Source organism: Hyaloscypha bicolor (genome assembly GCF_002865645.1).
Source record: "Hyaloscypha bicolor E unplaced genomic scaffold K444scaffold_56, whole genome shotgun sequence".
In the NCBI taxonomy this organism is placed as follows: domain Eukaryota; kingdom Fungi; phylum Ascomycota; class Leotiomycetes; order Helotiales; family Hyaloscyphaceae; genus Hyaloscypha; species Hyaloscypha bicolor.
Window position 1 is genome coordinate 1,838,299 of NW_020194558.1, and position 13,950 is coordinate 1,852,248.

Consider the following 13,950-nt stretch of genomic DNA (forward strand, 5'->3'; position numbering starts at 1 on the left):
CTTTTCATAACATTTTCCCTAGTCAGAAGCTGACCTCCCCGCCTTCACCCTTATTCTTCTCTCACAGTCCGAGACAACGTCCAATTCTGCCGCCAACTTTCTCTTCCGAAGCTGCTGCAACAATGCTGAACAGGGCGCGAGATGAACCTGGAGGCGTTACGACTTTGAAGCTTGCGAGGGGCAGCATTAGCACGGCGTCTCCGCCACGTTCAACAAGTACACCTGGGAGTTGGACATCCATTGAAAGATATAGCATACCAAGAAGTCCGGATCCGAAGGCAAGGCCGTCGGCTGGGATGCAAATATTGGGTAGCGTTGGCATTATTGAACTCCTAGAACAGGATGAGCGGCCAACATTTATTATCGACGTAGCCAATCCTGCGAACTTCAGCCCTGGCCCTTTGCAGATTACTTTTGCGAATGCAGCACTCCGCGCCTATGAATCGATACTGGAGATGGTCACTGGGAAGGCTGATCTGGATAGTCCTGGCATTGCTGTTACGAATGACTTTCCAGAGTTCAAAGCATGGGCTCTAAGCTTTGTCAAGAATGGCAAGTCGTTGGATATTTGCCTACCATCATTTTCCTACAGAGGCGTTACCTGGTCCTGTTCGACCGTGCGAAGAAGACTTCGCCTAATAAGTGCCAGCGGCACCAGCCTTCCTACAGTTGCATCAGGAAGCTCGAATGGAGCCTTGAGCGCCTCATCAAATTTTAGTGAGCGGACCCGAGGTCCTACCTTACAGACTCTGTTTCGTTCTCCTCTGGCGGAGCCATTCGAACCATCCGACTATTTTGGAGACGCTGTTCCTCCACTGATATCTACAGCCGGCTCCTCCCCACTGCAGATTGTATCCAGCCCATTAGTTGAAGAGGATGAGGAGGGCAGTGCTCCGAAGCAAACAATGATAGCTGCTCAAAGCACGGTGTTAGCCACTGAGATGATGCAAACGAGATACCCGGAAAGCTCCTCCTTTGACTGGACACGACTTCCAATGTCGGCGGCTCTACCCAGGCATATTCAGTTTGCCAAAAATGTTGACTGGGCTGCTACGCCTCTTGGTCCTATGGAAAACTGGGGTTTTGATTTGAGAGCAATGTGCAATTTGATAATGGGAAGCCCTCATCCTGCCGCAATGCATTGGGGTGAAGAGTACACGTAAGTGGACTTCCAGAATCATGCCATGTTTCGTTTGTTTGACCTCGTGTATTGCCGACACAGCCCAACGAGGTGGACTTGTCTTCATCCCTAAGACGTAGTACAGGAGAACAAACTGACTTACCAAAGTGCCATTTACAATGAGAGCTATATTCTATTGGCTGGACAGAAACATCCGCATTTAATGGTATTAAACCCTGATACGATATCGATCTTATATTCAGCTAATTCTCCATTTAGGGCCAAAGTTACAAAACAGCGTGGCCTGAAATATGGCCTGAAATTGAAGGGGTCTTTTCAAGCGCCAGAGAGTCGGGCCAATCTACGATGAAAGATGACGACTGCTTGTTCCTGAGACGGAACGGATTTTTGGAAGAGTCGTACTTCTCATGGTCGATAATCCCCCTTGTGGGCGACAATGGCTCAGTGTCAGGACTATACAATCCGGCATTTGAGAAAACTCGTCGCAAAATAGCCGAGCGAAGGATGCTCACTTTAAGAGAAGTTGGTGAGAAGACAGCCGCTGCTCGAGAAGTGAAGGGATTTTGGGGTCAAGTGATTAAGGGTTTGGAGTACAACGGTAAGATACTTCGGCGTCATCATATTAAGCTGGAAACTAACTTGAAGAAGAGTACGATGTGCCATTCGTCTTCCTTTATTCGGTGAGCGAAGAAACAGATAGCGATATGAGTTCGATGCACTCAGGGTCACTCTCCCAGGCCCCTCAATTAGTTCTCGAAGGCACTCTAGGAGTTCCGCAAGGTCATAAGGCGGCGGTCAGCCCTCTGGATCTGAAGACGAGCGATGAAGGGTTTGCGCCCTATCTGCGAGAGTCAATGAAGACTGATAAGCCTATCCTCTTGACGACCGAAGACAACACCCTATCATCCGACTTAATAGAAGGCTTGGAATGGCGAGGCTGGGGCGACCCCTGCAGGTCCGCAGTAGTTTGCTCCATTCATCCCACGACTGGCGACAATATTCTGGGCTTTCTGGTCATGGGGATCAACCCTCGGCGACCCTACGATGACGACTACAGTCTGTTCATACAGTTGCTAAGCCGACAGCTTGCTACTTCCATGGCATCTGTGGTTTTGTTTGAGGACGAAATCAGACGAGGGCAAAGAGCTGCCCGTCTCGCTGCTTTGGATCGTCAAGAGTTATCGAAACAACTTGACTTACGTACACAAGAAGCTGTAGAGAGTGAAACTAAGTTCACACGAATGGCCGAATTCGCCCCTGTCGGTATGTTCATTGCGGACTCCACGGGTAAAATAACTTATAGCAACGACACCTGGTGTAAGTCTCTCTCCGCAACTACTGCTGCATCGAGCATTTCACAATTGCAATGGGGCAATGCTAAAGACTTGTAGGGGAGATTTCGAGACACCCAAGAACTGAAAATAGTGTACAAAGTTGGATGGACAGCATTAAAGATGAGGATAGAGAAAGCGTGAAAACCATTTGGAAGACTCTGGTCAATAAAAAGGCTGCTGTCACACACGAGTTCCGATTTAAAATGCCCTGGCAAGATCGTAACGGCAGTCAAGGCGACACATGGGTTCTAATGAGCGCTTACCCTGAGAGAGATAGCGAAGGGCAACTGAAGAGTGTTTTCGGCAGTATCACCAACATTAGCCAACAGAAATGGGCCGAGGACTTCCAGAAACGTCGAATGGAGGGAGCAATCGAGCTGAAGCGACAACAGGAGAACTTCATTGACATGACTTCGTCAGTGTCCCCCAACTTTTTGTATACTTTCTGGTTGTCTAACTTTACTAGTCATGAAATGAGGAACCCACTCTCGGCAATATTGCAATGCAGTGATGAGATCACCAGCTCCCTCTCTGAGTTTCGTTCACTAGAGGAACAAGCCAAGTCCGGCCAGAGGCTGTCTGACATCCTGGAGGGCAGTATTGACGCCGCTCAGACGATTTCTCTCTGTGCTCAACATCAGGTACCCGTTAATTTTCACACTGTGAACTATTCTAATCGATTTCTGAAATAGAAACGCATCGTGGATGATATCCTCACATTGTCTAAGCTAGACTCGGCACTTCTAATGGTTACCCCTGTTGCTGTGCAGCCGGTGAGTTAAACTAAAGCCAGAAAAAAAACACCCCATCGAGTGCCTGCTAACCAGCGAGAAGGTTGCTGTTGTCCAAAGAGCTCTTAAAATGTTCGAAGGCGAACTGGTTACTAATGACATTGCCATGGAATTTAGGATGAAAAAAACCTACCTCGATCTAAGCATAGACTGGGTCAAGTTGGATCCTACGCGACTTCTTCAAGTCCTCATCAACTTGACGACAAACGCTATAAAGTTCACTCAAGGCCAAGACAAGCGCGCTATCCTTGTCAGTGTTGGTGCAAGTAAAGAGCGTCCTAGCGCCAATGACTCTGATGTGGCGTACTTTCCTAGTCGTTCTAAACGTAAGGACCTCTTTACCGAGGATCCTGAATGGGGCGATGGCGAAGAGCTCTACCTGCATTTTGCGGTTCAGGATACTGGGCGGGGGTTGGATGAAAAGGAGAAGAGCCTCCTCTTCCAGAGATTCAGCCAAGCCTCGCCTCGAACACATGTGCAATATGGAGGCTCAGGTCTTGGCCTTTTCATCTCTCGAGAGCTTACTGAGCTTCAAGGAGGGGAGATTGGCGTTTCGAGCGAACGTGGCGTTGGCAGTACATTCGCATTTTACGTGAAGGCAAGGAAGGTCGATGGTATTACTGCCGATACACCGATTGCGACGACTATCAACTCTTTGAGAAGAAATTCGTCGAACTCTGCTGTGACGTTGGAAAGTAGGAAGAACTCGTCTGGGAAACCGGTTATCCGTTCGAACACCACTGGTCATAAGAAGACCCCCATTGTTACCTCGGCCTCTTCACCATCTCCGCCACCAAGCTCCAAGCTCGATCACAGCAAGTTGAAGGTTTTGATAGTCGAGGACAACCTTGTCAACCAGCGAGTCTTGCAAAAGCAGCTGCGAAACCTGGGTTTCATGACTGAGCTTGCAAACCACGGCGGCGAGGCGCTAGACTTCTTGAAGACTTCCACCTTTTGGTCAGGCCAGGAGAAAACTGGCGTCGAACTTGCAGTTATCCTGATGGATCTCGAGATGCCGGTCATGGATGGACTCACCTGCGCGCGAACAATCAGAGACTTCGAAGCGGATGGTACAATAGTCAGGCATGTCCCAATTATTGCCGTCACTGCAAACGCAAGATTAGAGCAAATCGAGACTGCAATATCTGCTGGAATGGTAAGCCCTTCTGTTTAATTTCTCTATACCAATGCTGACAACCCCAGGATGACATCGTCTCAAAACCATTCCGCATGCCCGAATTAGTCCCCAAAATCGACGAACTCGTAACAAGAAGCAACTCAACAAAAGCTCCTACAACTAAAACGACAGATAAGACAGAGCCCCAGCTGGGCTCTTCAAACACATTATAGTCCGATGATGAATCAATGAATTAGTTATACTACATTTGCATTTTCGGGTTTAGTTTGGGTGCATATATAGAAATGTGGCGTTGGACACAAGACACAGGAGAGGCAGACGGCGTTAGGTTAACGGAAGGGCTGTTATGCCTTGGCTTTTTGCTGCATTTACGAAACACATCAAATTAAGACGTAAGTTTAGGATATACCACTGATGCATCCATATTAGGCGCACAGAATCTAGCCAGTTGGGTAGAGCGAGTGCCAGCCATTATTAATATGTATGTATTAAACCATTACCCAGTCACTGCACTGCCGAACATCACTCATGGTGTTGATCTGACAGACCATTGCTTTTCATTGGACTGAAGATCCTACATGACGAGATCAACACAGCGCACAAATAGCAGCACATCTTCTACTTGGGACAGAAGAGAGTGTAGGTCCTTCGAGCTGAGGGCATCGCTTGTGATGCATTCCAATTTTTTTTTGCAGAGGTGGGTTGAATTGAAGAACTTCCCCAGTCATCTCGGCCCCTCTCGAGTCACTCGAAATGAATGTTCAGGTCTCAGTGTACCTAAATCTCTGATACATTGATTGCGACATGCAGCCAATCATCCAAGTAGAGATGAGAGTAAATCTCTTTCCATCTTGGTTTCAGATGGAACTTGATATACTGTACGGCAGTCGTCTCTTTAAATATTAGAATGATTTTAGGATATTGGACGAATGTATCAAAATTCTTGATCTCAACATTCGCCTTAAGGTGAGATCCTCTTTAAGCACATTAGTCCCTACAATCCACAAGTATAAAGACTTGGGATTTTTGAGCTTCCGCAGTCTCGTCTTGCACCAAGGATGAGATATTGTAGCTTGAAACTCACGCAACCCACATCCCTCCTCCGAAGGTCTTTATATATTGTTTCATAAACTACCACAAAAAATGCTTCGGTTTCAATCCGTGCCTTGGATGATCAATACTTGAGGGACTTGGAGCATGAATCTTTGTGGCTTGGAAGTGAGACTCGGATCCTGCAGATTAAGACATCATCTCGCAGCGATTCGACAAAAATACCGCCCCCGAGATTCCACATATCTCGTCTCTATTTATGCAGTCAGCGCCGGGAACCAGTTCGAACAACCGAAGCTGACACTTTCCAAAACCCTTATCACTAATCGACGTAGCACGAGAACATACGACTCTCGGCATTTGATAGGGCGTCCTCGGCCATGGATTTCCATAGAACCGGGAGCGATCGTATCGCCATCGTTGGCGCCATTGGAAAGGAGGCACCCCGGATCTGGAAACGGGCAATATCAAAAACGTGACTTTGCCCCGACATTAACGACGTAAGAAGTTGGAGCAGGCGCTGAGTGAGATGGTGATACGACGGCCGGTACATTTCTGATGCAGCAAAATGTGATGGCCAGTGAGGGGTGGAGAGGGGGAGGCCAAAATTCTCGGTTAGGGAGCCCCTTTCGGCCCTAGGCTGAAGATGCCCAATCTTCCGGAGGCTACGGACCGCTGTGATTGGCCGGGCAGGGGCAAATCAACCTGCACATAAGCGCTGCATGTGTGCTCACTCCCACCACGGCGCTGCCATTGGCGGTTTGCGGGCTGCCCGCACTGCGCTGGCCTGTCGAGATGCGGCCCTCCATAATACCAGGCGGCGGCCCTCAACGAAGCCTCTTCCGACCTCTTCAATGTGAAGCTTCAACGACCAGCTCGACGTCGACTTCGACGACAGCAGCAGCAGAGCGAGCGACATTCGACCTCTCTTCCCTTCGCAAGCCTTCTCGTCCGTCCCGTCACGTCCCCTCGGTTGACCGAGGACCTCGACAGACACGATGGCCAGGCTCGGATTACCCCATTTGCAGCGGAGATGGAAGTGGCCAAAGGTGCTCATCGCCTTGATGGTGATTGAGCTCGCAGGAACGGTGCCGGCATTGGCTCTCTTCGGCATAGCATCTCCTAATCTATACCGCACGAAGCTGTGGGGGATAGGGAGCGACAACGGCTTCAATTCGAGTCCTTTACAAGTCCTATACGCCTACGCAAACTACCGTCCTATACCGAAGATCCCCTTCGTATGGTCACAATCGTATGACCCTCCGTCTTCTCAATCAGCTCAAGAAACTCACACTAACACTCAAACCAGATTAACAGACTTCAACGTCGCGGTCTCCGTGCTCTCCATGTTCGTACTGCTCGTAAAATCCGCGATGTTCATCCTCCACATCTGGTATCCAATCCTCAGCACGCTCGCCAACCTGCCAATCGTCGTCTTGTGGGCAGTCTCCGTGTACGGCCAAATGGGACCCGATCACTCTGATCCAAAGCATCCCTCGAACATAGCATGGTATCTCACGAAGAGCTGTTCGTATGCAAGGCCGTCTGGGAATTATGGGTATTGCCTGCAAGCAAAGGGATCATTCGCCGTGGCTGTGGTTATGTTGTACGTTTTCCCCCCTTACCCCGGTTCCCCCCTCCCAAAATGCAAATCTAACACTCCACAGAACAATATTCTTCTTCAACCTCCTCCTCGGAATCTGGTCTCTAATCCCCACCGCCTCCCAGCGCGCAGCGTCAAAAATCGGAATCGATGACATGCAAACCAAGCACTCCCCGCTCTCCGACAACTCAGACCGTGAATGGGAGATGAAGCGTGTTCTGCCAACAACAAACGCCACTCCTGCACAACCGTATACCCCAAGGACGTTAGCGTTCAATACGCTGGATAGGCAGTTACCGTTGAGGGCTGGGGAGGAGGGAAAGAGCCGATGGCGCTGAGTGATACGAACAAGGATTGAAGATGAGGGTGGATTGTTGACATAGATATTTGAGGGGAGGTGGAAGAAGAGGAGTCCACGGTTTTGGGAGGAGTGAAATGGAATGTATGATGGATGCTTTGATGATAAATACCGTGTCTTAATTTCCTATCCTAGCTAGTCTTGGGTTTGGGTCTCTTCTCTTTTTTGTGTATAAGAAGGGGTTAGTGATCTCCTTCATATGAAAACATCCTGGTGCATCAGTTGATGAGATTTCAAGCTGTGAGGTGTGTTTCCATTCTTTTTGTGAATTTGCGAAGTCTGAGAGGTACTTGGCGGAGTTTGAAGCCACGAGTGTGTCACAGAAAGGTGCCTTGGAAATTCTTGGGAGAGTCAACGCGAGTTTATTTGTCTATTCTGCGTGATGACCAAGAGCCATCTGTGAAAGCCATCGCAATGATATTTGGGGAAATTATTCATTAAGTGCTGGTATGTGCTGGTATGTGCTGGTATGTGCTGGTATGTGCTGGTATGTGCTGGTATGTGCTGGTATGTGCTGAGATGTGCCATGTAAAATAAGGGATCTTCATCAGGAACTCTAGGCTATGTTTGTGACGTAATGAGGTGGCACACAGGGAATTGGAAAGAATCAAAGTATTCATGAGATAGTCGAGATGTTGACATGTGCGCCATGGTGTTGAGGTGTGGTGTGTGTGAAGAGTCTTTGCAAAAAGCATAAAGAAATCAACGCAATATGGGGATATTATGAGGAATGGCAGTGTCGGAGATCGAGAGAAGTTGATATGTGTATCAAGCAGGAGTGGAAGAAGTGGGGCTGTAGCGGGAGATCTGGATGTTGTAGAGGAGGTAAGGATTGAGGTTTAGGAATTGAGAGCTTAGAAGGCAGTTTCATAAAGCAAACTCAACCCGGTCCTTCTTCACCAGCTCAGTGGCCAAGGCCATGCCCATCGTATCTTTCAACTCTGATGTAATCATAGCCTGTACCGGGTGCCTGATTATAAATTTCTGGAGACCTTTGAAGTGCGGTTGTCCTTCCACTTCGCTCCTTCATAGTGATAGGCTTTTGCCGCTCATTGAATTCTTTGTCATATGGGTCAGAGCCAGTTGTCGAATCCGTCATGTGCTGATCAGCAAGCTGCTTGGCTTGAAGTACGATTTGTCGATTGTGGTAGTCTGCAAGCGCCTTGCCAAGATCATCTTTGTTCAACCCATCAGGACCGACAAGCCAAGACCGCATGATATCTCTCTTTTCTTGCTTGTAGTGGTCGGCTTCCATGCGAAGGACACCATTGAGTAGACAGCCGGCGCAGGAAATGTGTGGGCTCAGACCTGTCTGGCGTTCCATGATGTGAGTGTATGAGAAGAAGATTCCCATAAGACTCTCTTTACAGGTGGTACACTTATGAGATGTGATAGCCCTGAAAGAACATCAGCAATGTTAATAGAATAGCTGAAAGACCCCGACACTTACCAGAGAGCTGGATCTATCTCGGCCTCTCCTGGTTTATCCAGCTTTTGCTTGACCTTTCCCAAGGAACCTCCTCCTAGTCGATTGACTTGCTTCAGCTTTTCAATTTTCCCACCTGTTCGGTGGTAGTTGACCATAGCAGCAACCTTCTTGAGCGTCTCAATATTCATGGCCTTCTCGTTTGATTTATCTTTGTCGTGTGCTAGGGGAGTCATGAATGCAGCGATTGTCTCTTCAATTTCGTGGCAAGGGCCATGCTCCATCCATTGCCGAAACATGCTGTGCTTGCTTTCGAAATCAATGCCTTGGCTTCGGGCCTTGGGAATAATCTGAATTATTAGGCACCAGACGGCCCGAGTCGTGTCAAAGTTCCAATTGTCCCAGGTCACACCATAAGCTCCAACGGAGTATGGGTTGCCCGGTTCCTCGACTGGACCTAGGTGGAAGTTGGGGTAAAAGTCCAACGATACTTGGTTCTCCCGCTCTAGGGGTCTATCGGTCTTGATAATATCGAGAAGCTTCATAGTCTCCCCAACATGGACCAACTGGCATTTGTAGATCCCCAGGATCTTCAAATTCCTCATCTTAGGAATCAGGAGACTGAGAAGGTCTGTGGTTAGGAAAGGGACTCGATGGAGTTGGAGATTCTGGAAGTAATCGGCAAAATTGTTGATGGATACACCTGTTGACCAATCAGCGTGCCTCATAAATCTCAAGACTTGGGGCACTTACACAACTTATGAAGATTTTGCATTTGCACAACATATGTTGCCGGGCCGGTCTCGCGTCTGACTGGAGTAACCATAACAATTGGGGCGACCGATCCTTGGTCGAATGGATCTTTGGGTGCGGCCTCACCAGTTCTCGGCCTTTCACAATTATGAAAGTAACCTTCAGTCATGTCCCACGTATCCTACGCAGTCAGCGGAGTGGTTATGAAAGTCCCGAAAGACAACTTACTATATTCCATCTCATGATTCTCCATGCTTCCTTGCAGGTCGCAGAGAACTTCCAGGCAGCGTCATGATGTTGGAAAAGCAGATGGCAAACCTTCTCCAAAACAACATCGTTACTGAATAGCTTGACAAACAAAAAGGAGCTTTGAGTTGCTTTTGGCAGTGTGAACTGGACATTTTCGTTGAATGTGTAAGGTGCCTAGGAAATGTTAGTCTCAGGCTGAGAACAAGAACTACTGGTTCTTACCGTGGAGGCCAACTTTGATGGAGTGCCTTTCCATGGCCAGCCAACCAAAGCCTTGTCGACTCTCTCCTTGAGCAGTTCTGCCTCAGTCTTAGGCGGGGTAGTGTCAATCCACTCTGGAATTTTCCCCTCCTCGTATTTTGTGCTGATACCGTCCGGCCATCCAGTTGGCTCGGTCTTGGAAATTACCACTCCACCTATTCCCCAACCTCCCTCCAAGACCGCTGGATTAGCTTGGGAATCTGGAGCATGCGCAACTCTGATGGCCCCATTTTCGTTGCCCCAGGCCAATCCCCGATCAATTGCAGCTTGCTTTTCTTCTTCGGTGACAGCCCAAGTCTTCCCACACAACGGGTCATGGTTTTTGAAAACTTTTGCTGCCGCAGCTGCGTGTTCTCTTGCACGCTTCTTAGCTTTCTTTGTTGTCGGATCGCAAGCCATTGTGCAAATGATCTGAATATAAGTCAATTTACGTTGGCCGGAACAAAACGTAGATAGGTTATGGAGTTCAGGTTGCGGAGAAATACTGAAGGAGGTGCGCTGATGGAAATTAAATAATGTTATTGAGGGTATTGATAAACAACAGAGAAGGTAATGTAAAGAAAAATATTATGCAAGTGGGTAGATGTTTGAGAATAGCAGGAAAGGTGAGCGATGCAAGGGTTGTGGCAAATTTATGAGGAGTCTTGTTTGAAAAATGCTTAATGATGTGAAGGGGGGGTCAAAGGTCTGATTATGAGACTTAAACATACCTTGTTTGATGTGGAAGTGACGAAGAGTTGATTGATAAAGAGATTGTTGACGAGGAGATAGATGATTAGGAGAGGTGCTTTTATTAAAGAAGGAACAGCTTGTAGACGAAGCCGTTCCTATTGTAATGCCAATGGTGGCCAGGATGAATTGTTGGATTAGGACTTTGAAAAAGTTAGTATCCTGCTATGTGACCTGAAAATATCAGAGCAGTGAACGATTGAGATATCTTGAAAGGGGAAGGGGAAGGAAGAGGGTTCTGAAATTATCAAAGTCGTAAACGGCTAAGCTATCTTGAAAATAGAAGTAAAAGGAAGAGGCTAATAGGTAGCGCGAGGTAAAATAAGGATAAATGCTATATTGTATTGCTAGAAGAAGCATCTGAGACGGAAGGTTATGGAGAGCTAGTGCCTGTCTTCTGTAACCAGGTTCTGGCAGTGCAACCCAGCAATTTAATACAATCCGAAGAATCCACATGAACGATGTGGGCGGACTAACGGTTACAGCAACGAATAACTAAGCCAAGTAAGGAACTGGACAAAATAATCGGCATGTGCTCACATAAGCCATTAACCTAACGGATCCTGAGTTCCAAAGAGGCATATGCTACTAGAAGCAAGGGGACAAACCCCTTTAATAGGGACAGATATATGTAATGAATGTTTGAGATCCACAAGAAGATTTTTCTATGGGCAGTTGATAGCAAGATATCATTACTTGAGTTGACTTTGTCAAGGCTCGGATGCAATCCCAATGCCTTTGATTCTTATGCAAGCACTAGAAATGCATGCGAAATGAAAGAGTTGGAAGCGGACAGCCGTGTCACTCATAATTGTGAGAATCTCCAATAGTAAAGAGCGAGTGGGCGGTTCTGAAATACAAGCCGATGCCATTAGAATAAAAGAGAAATAACCAAAGTCTTCTGCTAAGCACGAATAATGTTTGAAGGAAAAAATAAGAGGAAGCGAGAATAACCACAGGTTGAGACATTGAAGCAGGTGCAAAGGAAAAATTAAAGGGGAAGCGAGAACTCTTACTAATTAAGGAGTCAAGGCGGTGCGAGAGAAAGTTGAGGGGGAAGCGAGCACAACCGCAGATTAGGACTTTGAGGCGGGTGTGAAGGAAAATAATAAGGGGAAAGCGAGCATAACCTAGATATAAGCATTGAGGCGAGTATGAAAGAGAAAGATAAGGGGAGGCGAGCACTACTCCAGATTAAGGCATTGGGCTGGTACAAGAGGAAAAGATAGGAAGCGAGCACTCCTCTAAACTGAGGCGGCTGCAAACGTAAAGGATAAGGGGCAAACGAATGGTATCCCAAATTGAGCAGAAAGCGAAAGTGAACGATGTCCAATTGAGAAAGTGAACGATGCCCGAATACGAGAGTGAACGATGTCCGACTACGAAAGTGAACAATGTTCGAACACAGTGAACCTTGCGGTTGGCTGATTTAGGAAGCCCATTTTGCAAGTACACTAACAATTCTTTGTGAAATGCACAACACTGGCTGGCGTTCTTTCTGCAGCTGCAAATTACGACCTGAGAAGAGCAGATCTAGGATCTAGAATCGCTAATGCAGAGGAAATGGGGAGTAAAGAAATTGCATACACGTACCCAAGGTGAGTGAAAGAATATCACTGAGAATTCCAACGGACTTGATAGGTTTGGGAGATATTGAATGTTAGTTCAACTTGAGTGCGCTGAGTATTCGGTGGAGGTGGCACGGATGCGAGACGGCAGGGCTTGGATAGGGTTGAGTTGTATGAGCGATTACTTTGTGAAGAAAAGGGTTTGTTGAAGAAGTAGATGTCGAGGTAAGAAGTAGATGTCGAGGTAAGAAGTAGATGTCGAGGTAAAATGTTGGCGTGGTGGAAGAATGAAATCGACGAGGAATAGTGGTTGAAGAGAGAATTATTTTACGGAAGGACGAAGGAGTTCGTCGAAGAGGTGTAATTGTTAGGAGATGCAGTGGTATGAACCTAGAAGCTTGAAAGAGGAGATATCAAATCTCGGGATAGTCCTCTCGAATAGTCGAACTTGATCCTCGATGGGATAAATGGTGGTAGCGAGATGAACGAATATCGAGATTGATGTTGTGCTCCAGGTGTTAGCTACACGCTCGGTGAAGGCGACATCAAAATGTGATGTGGTTTTTGGATGGTGAGGTTGCTATCGAGAAATGGAGGAAGAGTAAGATATAGGCAGGAAAGGTGGACTCGGAAATGAAGGATTCGGGGTTGCGAGCCCTAGTTTATTTTGATCTAGAATCGAAATGGGCACGCATCGACTATCCAAGCCTTGGGCAGAGTCTGATGCTGTCGAATTTCGAGTGTCGGTTTCTAAATCGAGATTGTTGAAAGTTTTGGTTACGGATGAAGAGCAGATGGAAGAGTCGGAGTGTGGACGTCGAAGGAAGGCAGCCGCGCACAGCTGAATCTGAATCAATGTTCGTTGAGTGCTCAAACTTCCCGCCGCTAATATGAAATCAGAAGAGGCCGAATGTTGTTGAGGTTCGGAGAAGCAACGAAAGACCGGTTGGATCTAGAGGTGATCTTCTTGGGTGGAATCAAAGGAGCACTTGAGATGATACTTCCGTGGATCTTTGAGAGATGAATGTGTGGGATGATGTAGGGCGAAGCGAATAACGAGCGGTGTGAACTTAATGATGAAATATGTTGAAGTGTATGTGAATGTGCTTGGAATGTAAGGAGTGTAATGATGAGAAAATTGTTTGAGTGGATTGTCAAGTGATGGATTGCGATATGGACGGAGAAAAGAGCGAGGGTAGAACATGTACGCCAAATCCAAAATCTTGGACTTGAAGAAATTGTATCCCTGAAGATTCTTTCCGCTTACAGACACCCTTACCGTGCGACTTCCGTCCTTGACGGAGCTCCCACTGGAACGCAGACGGGTGTGTAGATGAATTGCTGAACGTCAGGGTGAGTCGAGGTTCAACATGGAGCTCGAATTTTGGTACGAAAGTTGGTGTCGATCACAGCCAGTTGCGGTGGAGAAAACGCGATTCATCAGGAGGTAAGGAGCATCCTAAACGAGAAAGAGGGGGGCGAATCACGTGCGCGCGAAAATGATATTTCTCAATGAATGTGCCCGCTGAGAGCAAGTTACGCTTTCAAG

General features: G+C 47.4%; 3 protein-coding genes across 3 annotated transcripts; 2 read left to right on the forward strand and 1 right to left on the reverse strand.

The window, feature by feature from the left end:
- The first annotated feature begins 224 nt into the window (after window positions 1-224).
- K444DRAFT_559430 (uncharacterized protein) lies at window positions 225-4,931 on the forward strand. Its single transcript, XM_024876867.1, has 10 exons — window positions 225-851; window positions 942-1,159; window positions 1,289-1,346; window positions 1,400-1,739; window positions 1,790-2,458; window positions 2,533-2,890; window positions 2,942-3,116; window positions 3,168-3,248; window positions 3,310-4,422; window positions 4,470-4,931. Exons 1-10 carry the CDS (start codon window positions 297-299, stop codon window positions 4,614-4,616), a joined length of 3,714 nt encoding a protein of 1,237 aa, XP_024738315.1. The 5' UTR covers window positions 225-296; the 3' UTR covers window positions 4,617-4,931.
- A 1,521-nt stretch (window positions 4,932-6,452) lies between these two features.
- On the forward strand, window positions 6,453-7,395 carry K444DRAFT_526494 (uncharacterized protein; the record flags this gene model as incomplete). Its single annotated transcript, XM_024874544.1, has 3 exons — window positions 6,453-6,706; window positions 6,764-7,060; window positions 7,122-7,395. 3 exons carry the CDS (start codon window positions 6,453-6,455, stop codon window positions 7,393-7,395), a joined length of 825 nt encoding a protein of 274 aa, XP_024738316.1.
- An 819-nt stretch (window positions 7,396-8,214) lies between these two features.
- K444DRAFT_369754 (uncharacterized protein) lies at window positions 8,215-10,909 on the reverse strand. The gene is made up of 6 exons (XM_024872261.1): window positions 10,815-10,909; window positions 10,066-10,515; window positions 9,823-10,017; window positions 9,595-9,775; window positions 8,866-9,544; window positions 8,215-8,812 (listed from the first exon to the last, which is right to left on the reverse strand). The coding sequence occupies exons 2-6, from the start codon at window positions 10,501-10,503 to the stop codon at window positions 8,320-8,322; spliced, it is 1,986 nt and encodes a 661-aa protein (XP_024738317.1). The 5' UTR covers window positions 10,504-10,515; window positions 10,815-10,909; the 3' UTR covers window positions 8,215-8,319.
- Between the last annotated feature and the right edge of the window lie 3,041 nt (window positions 10,910-13,950).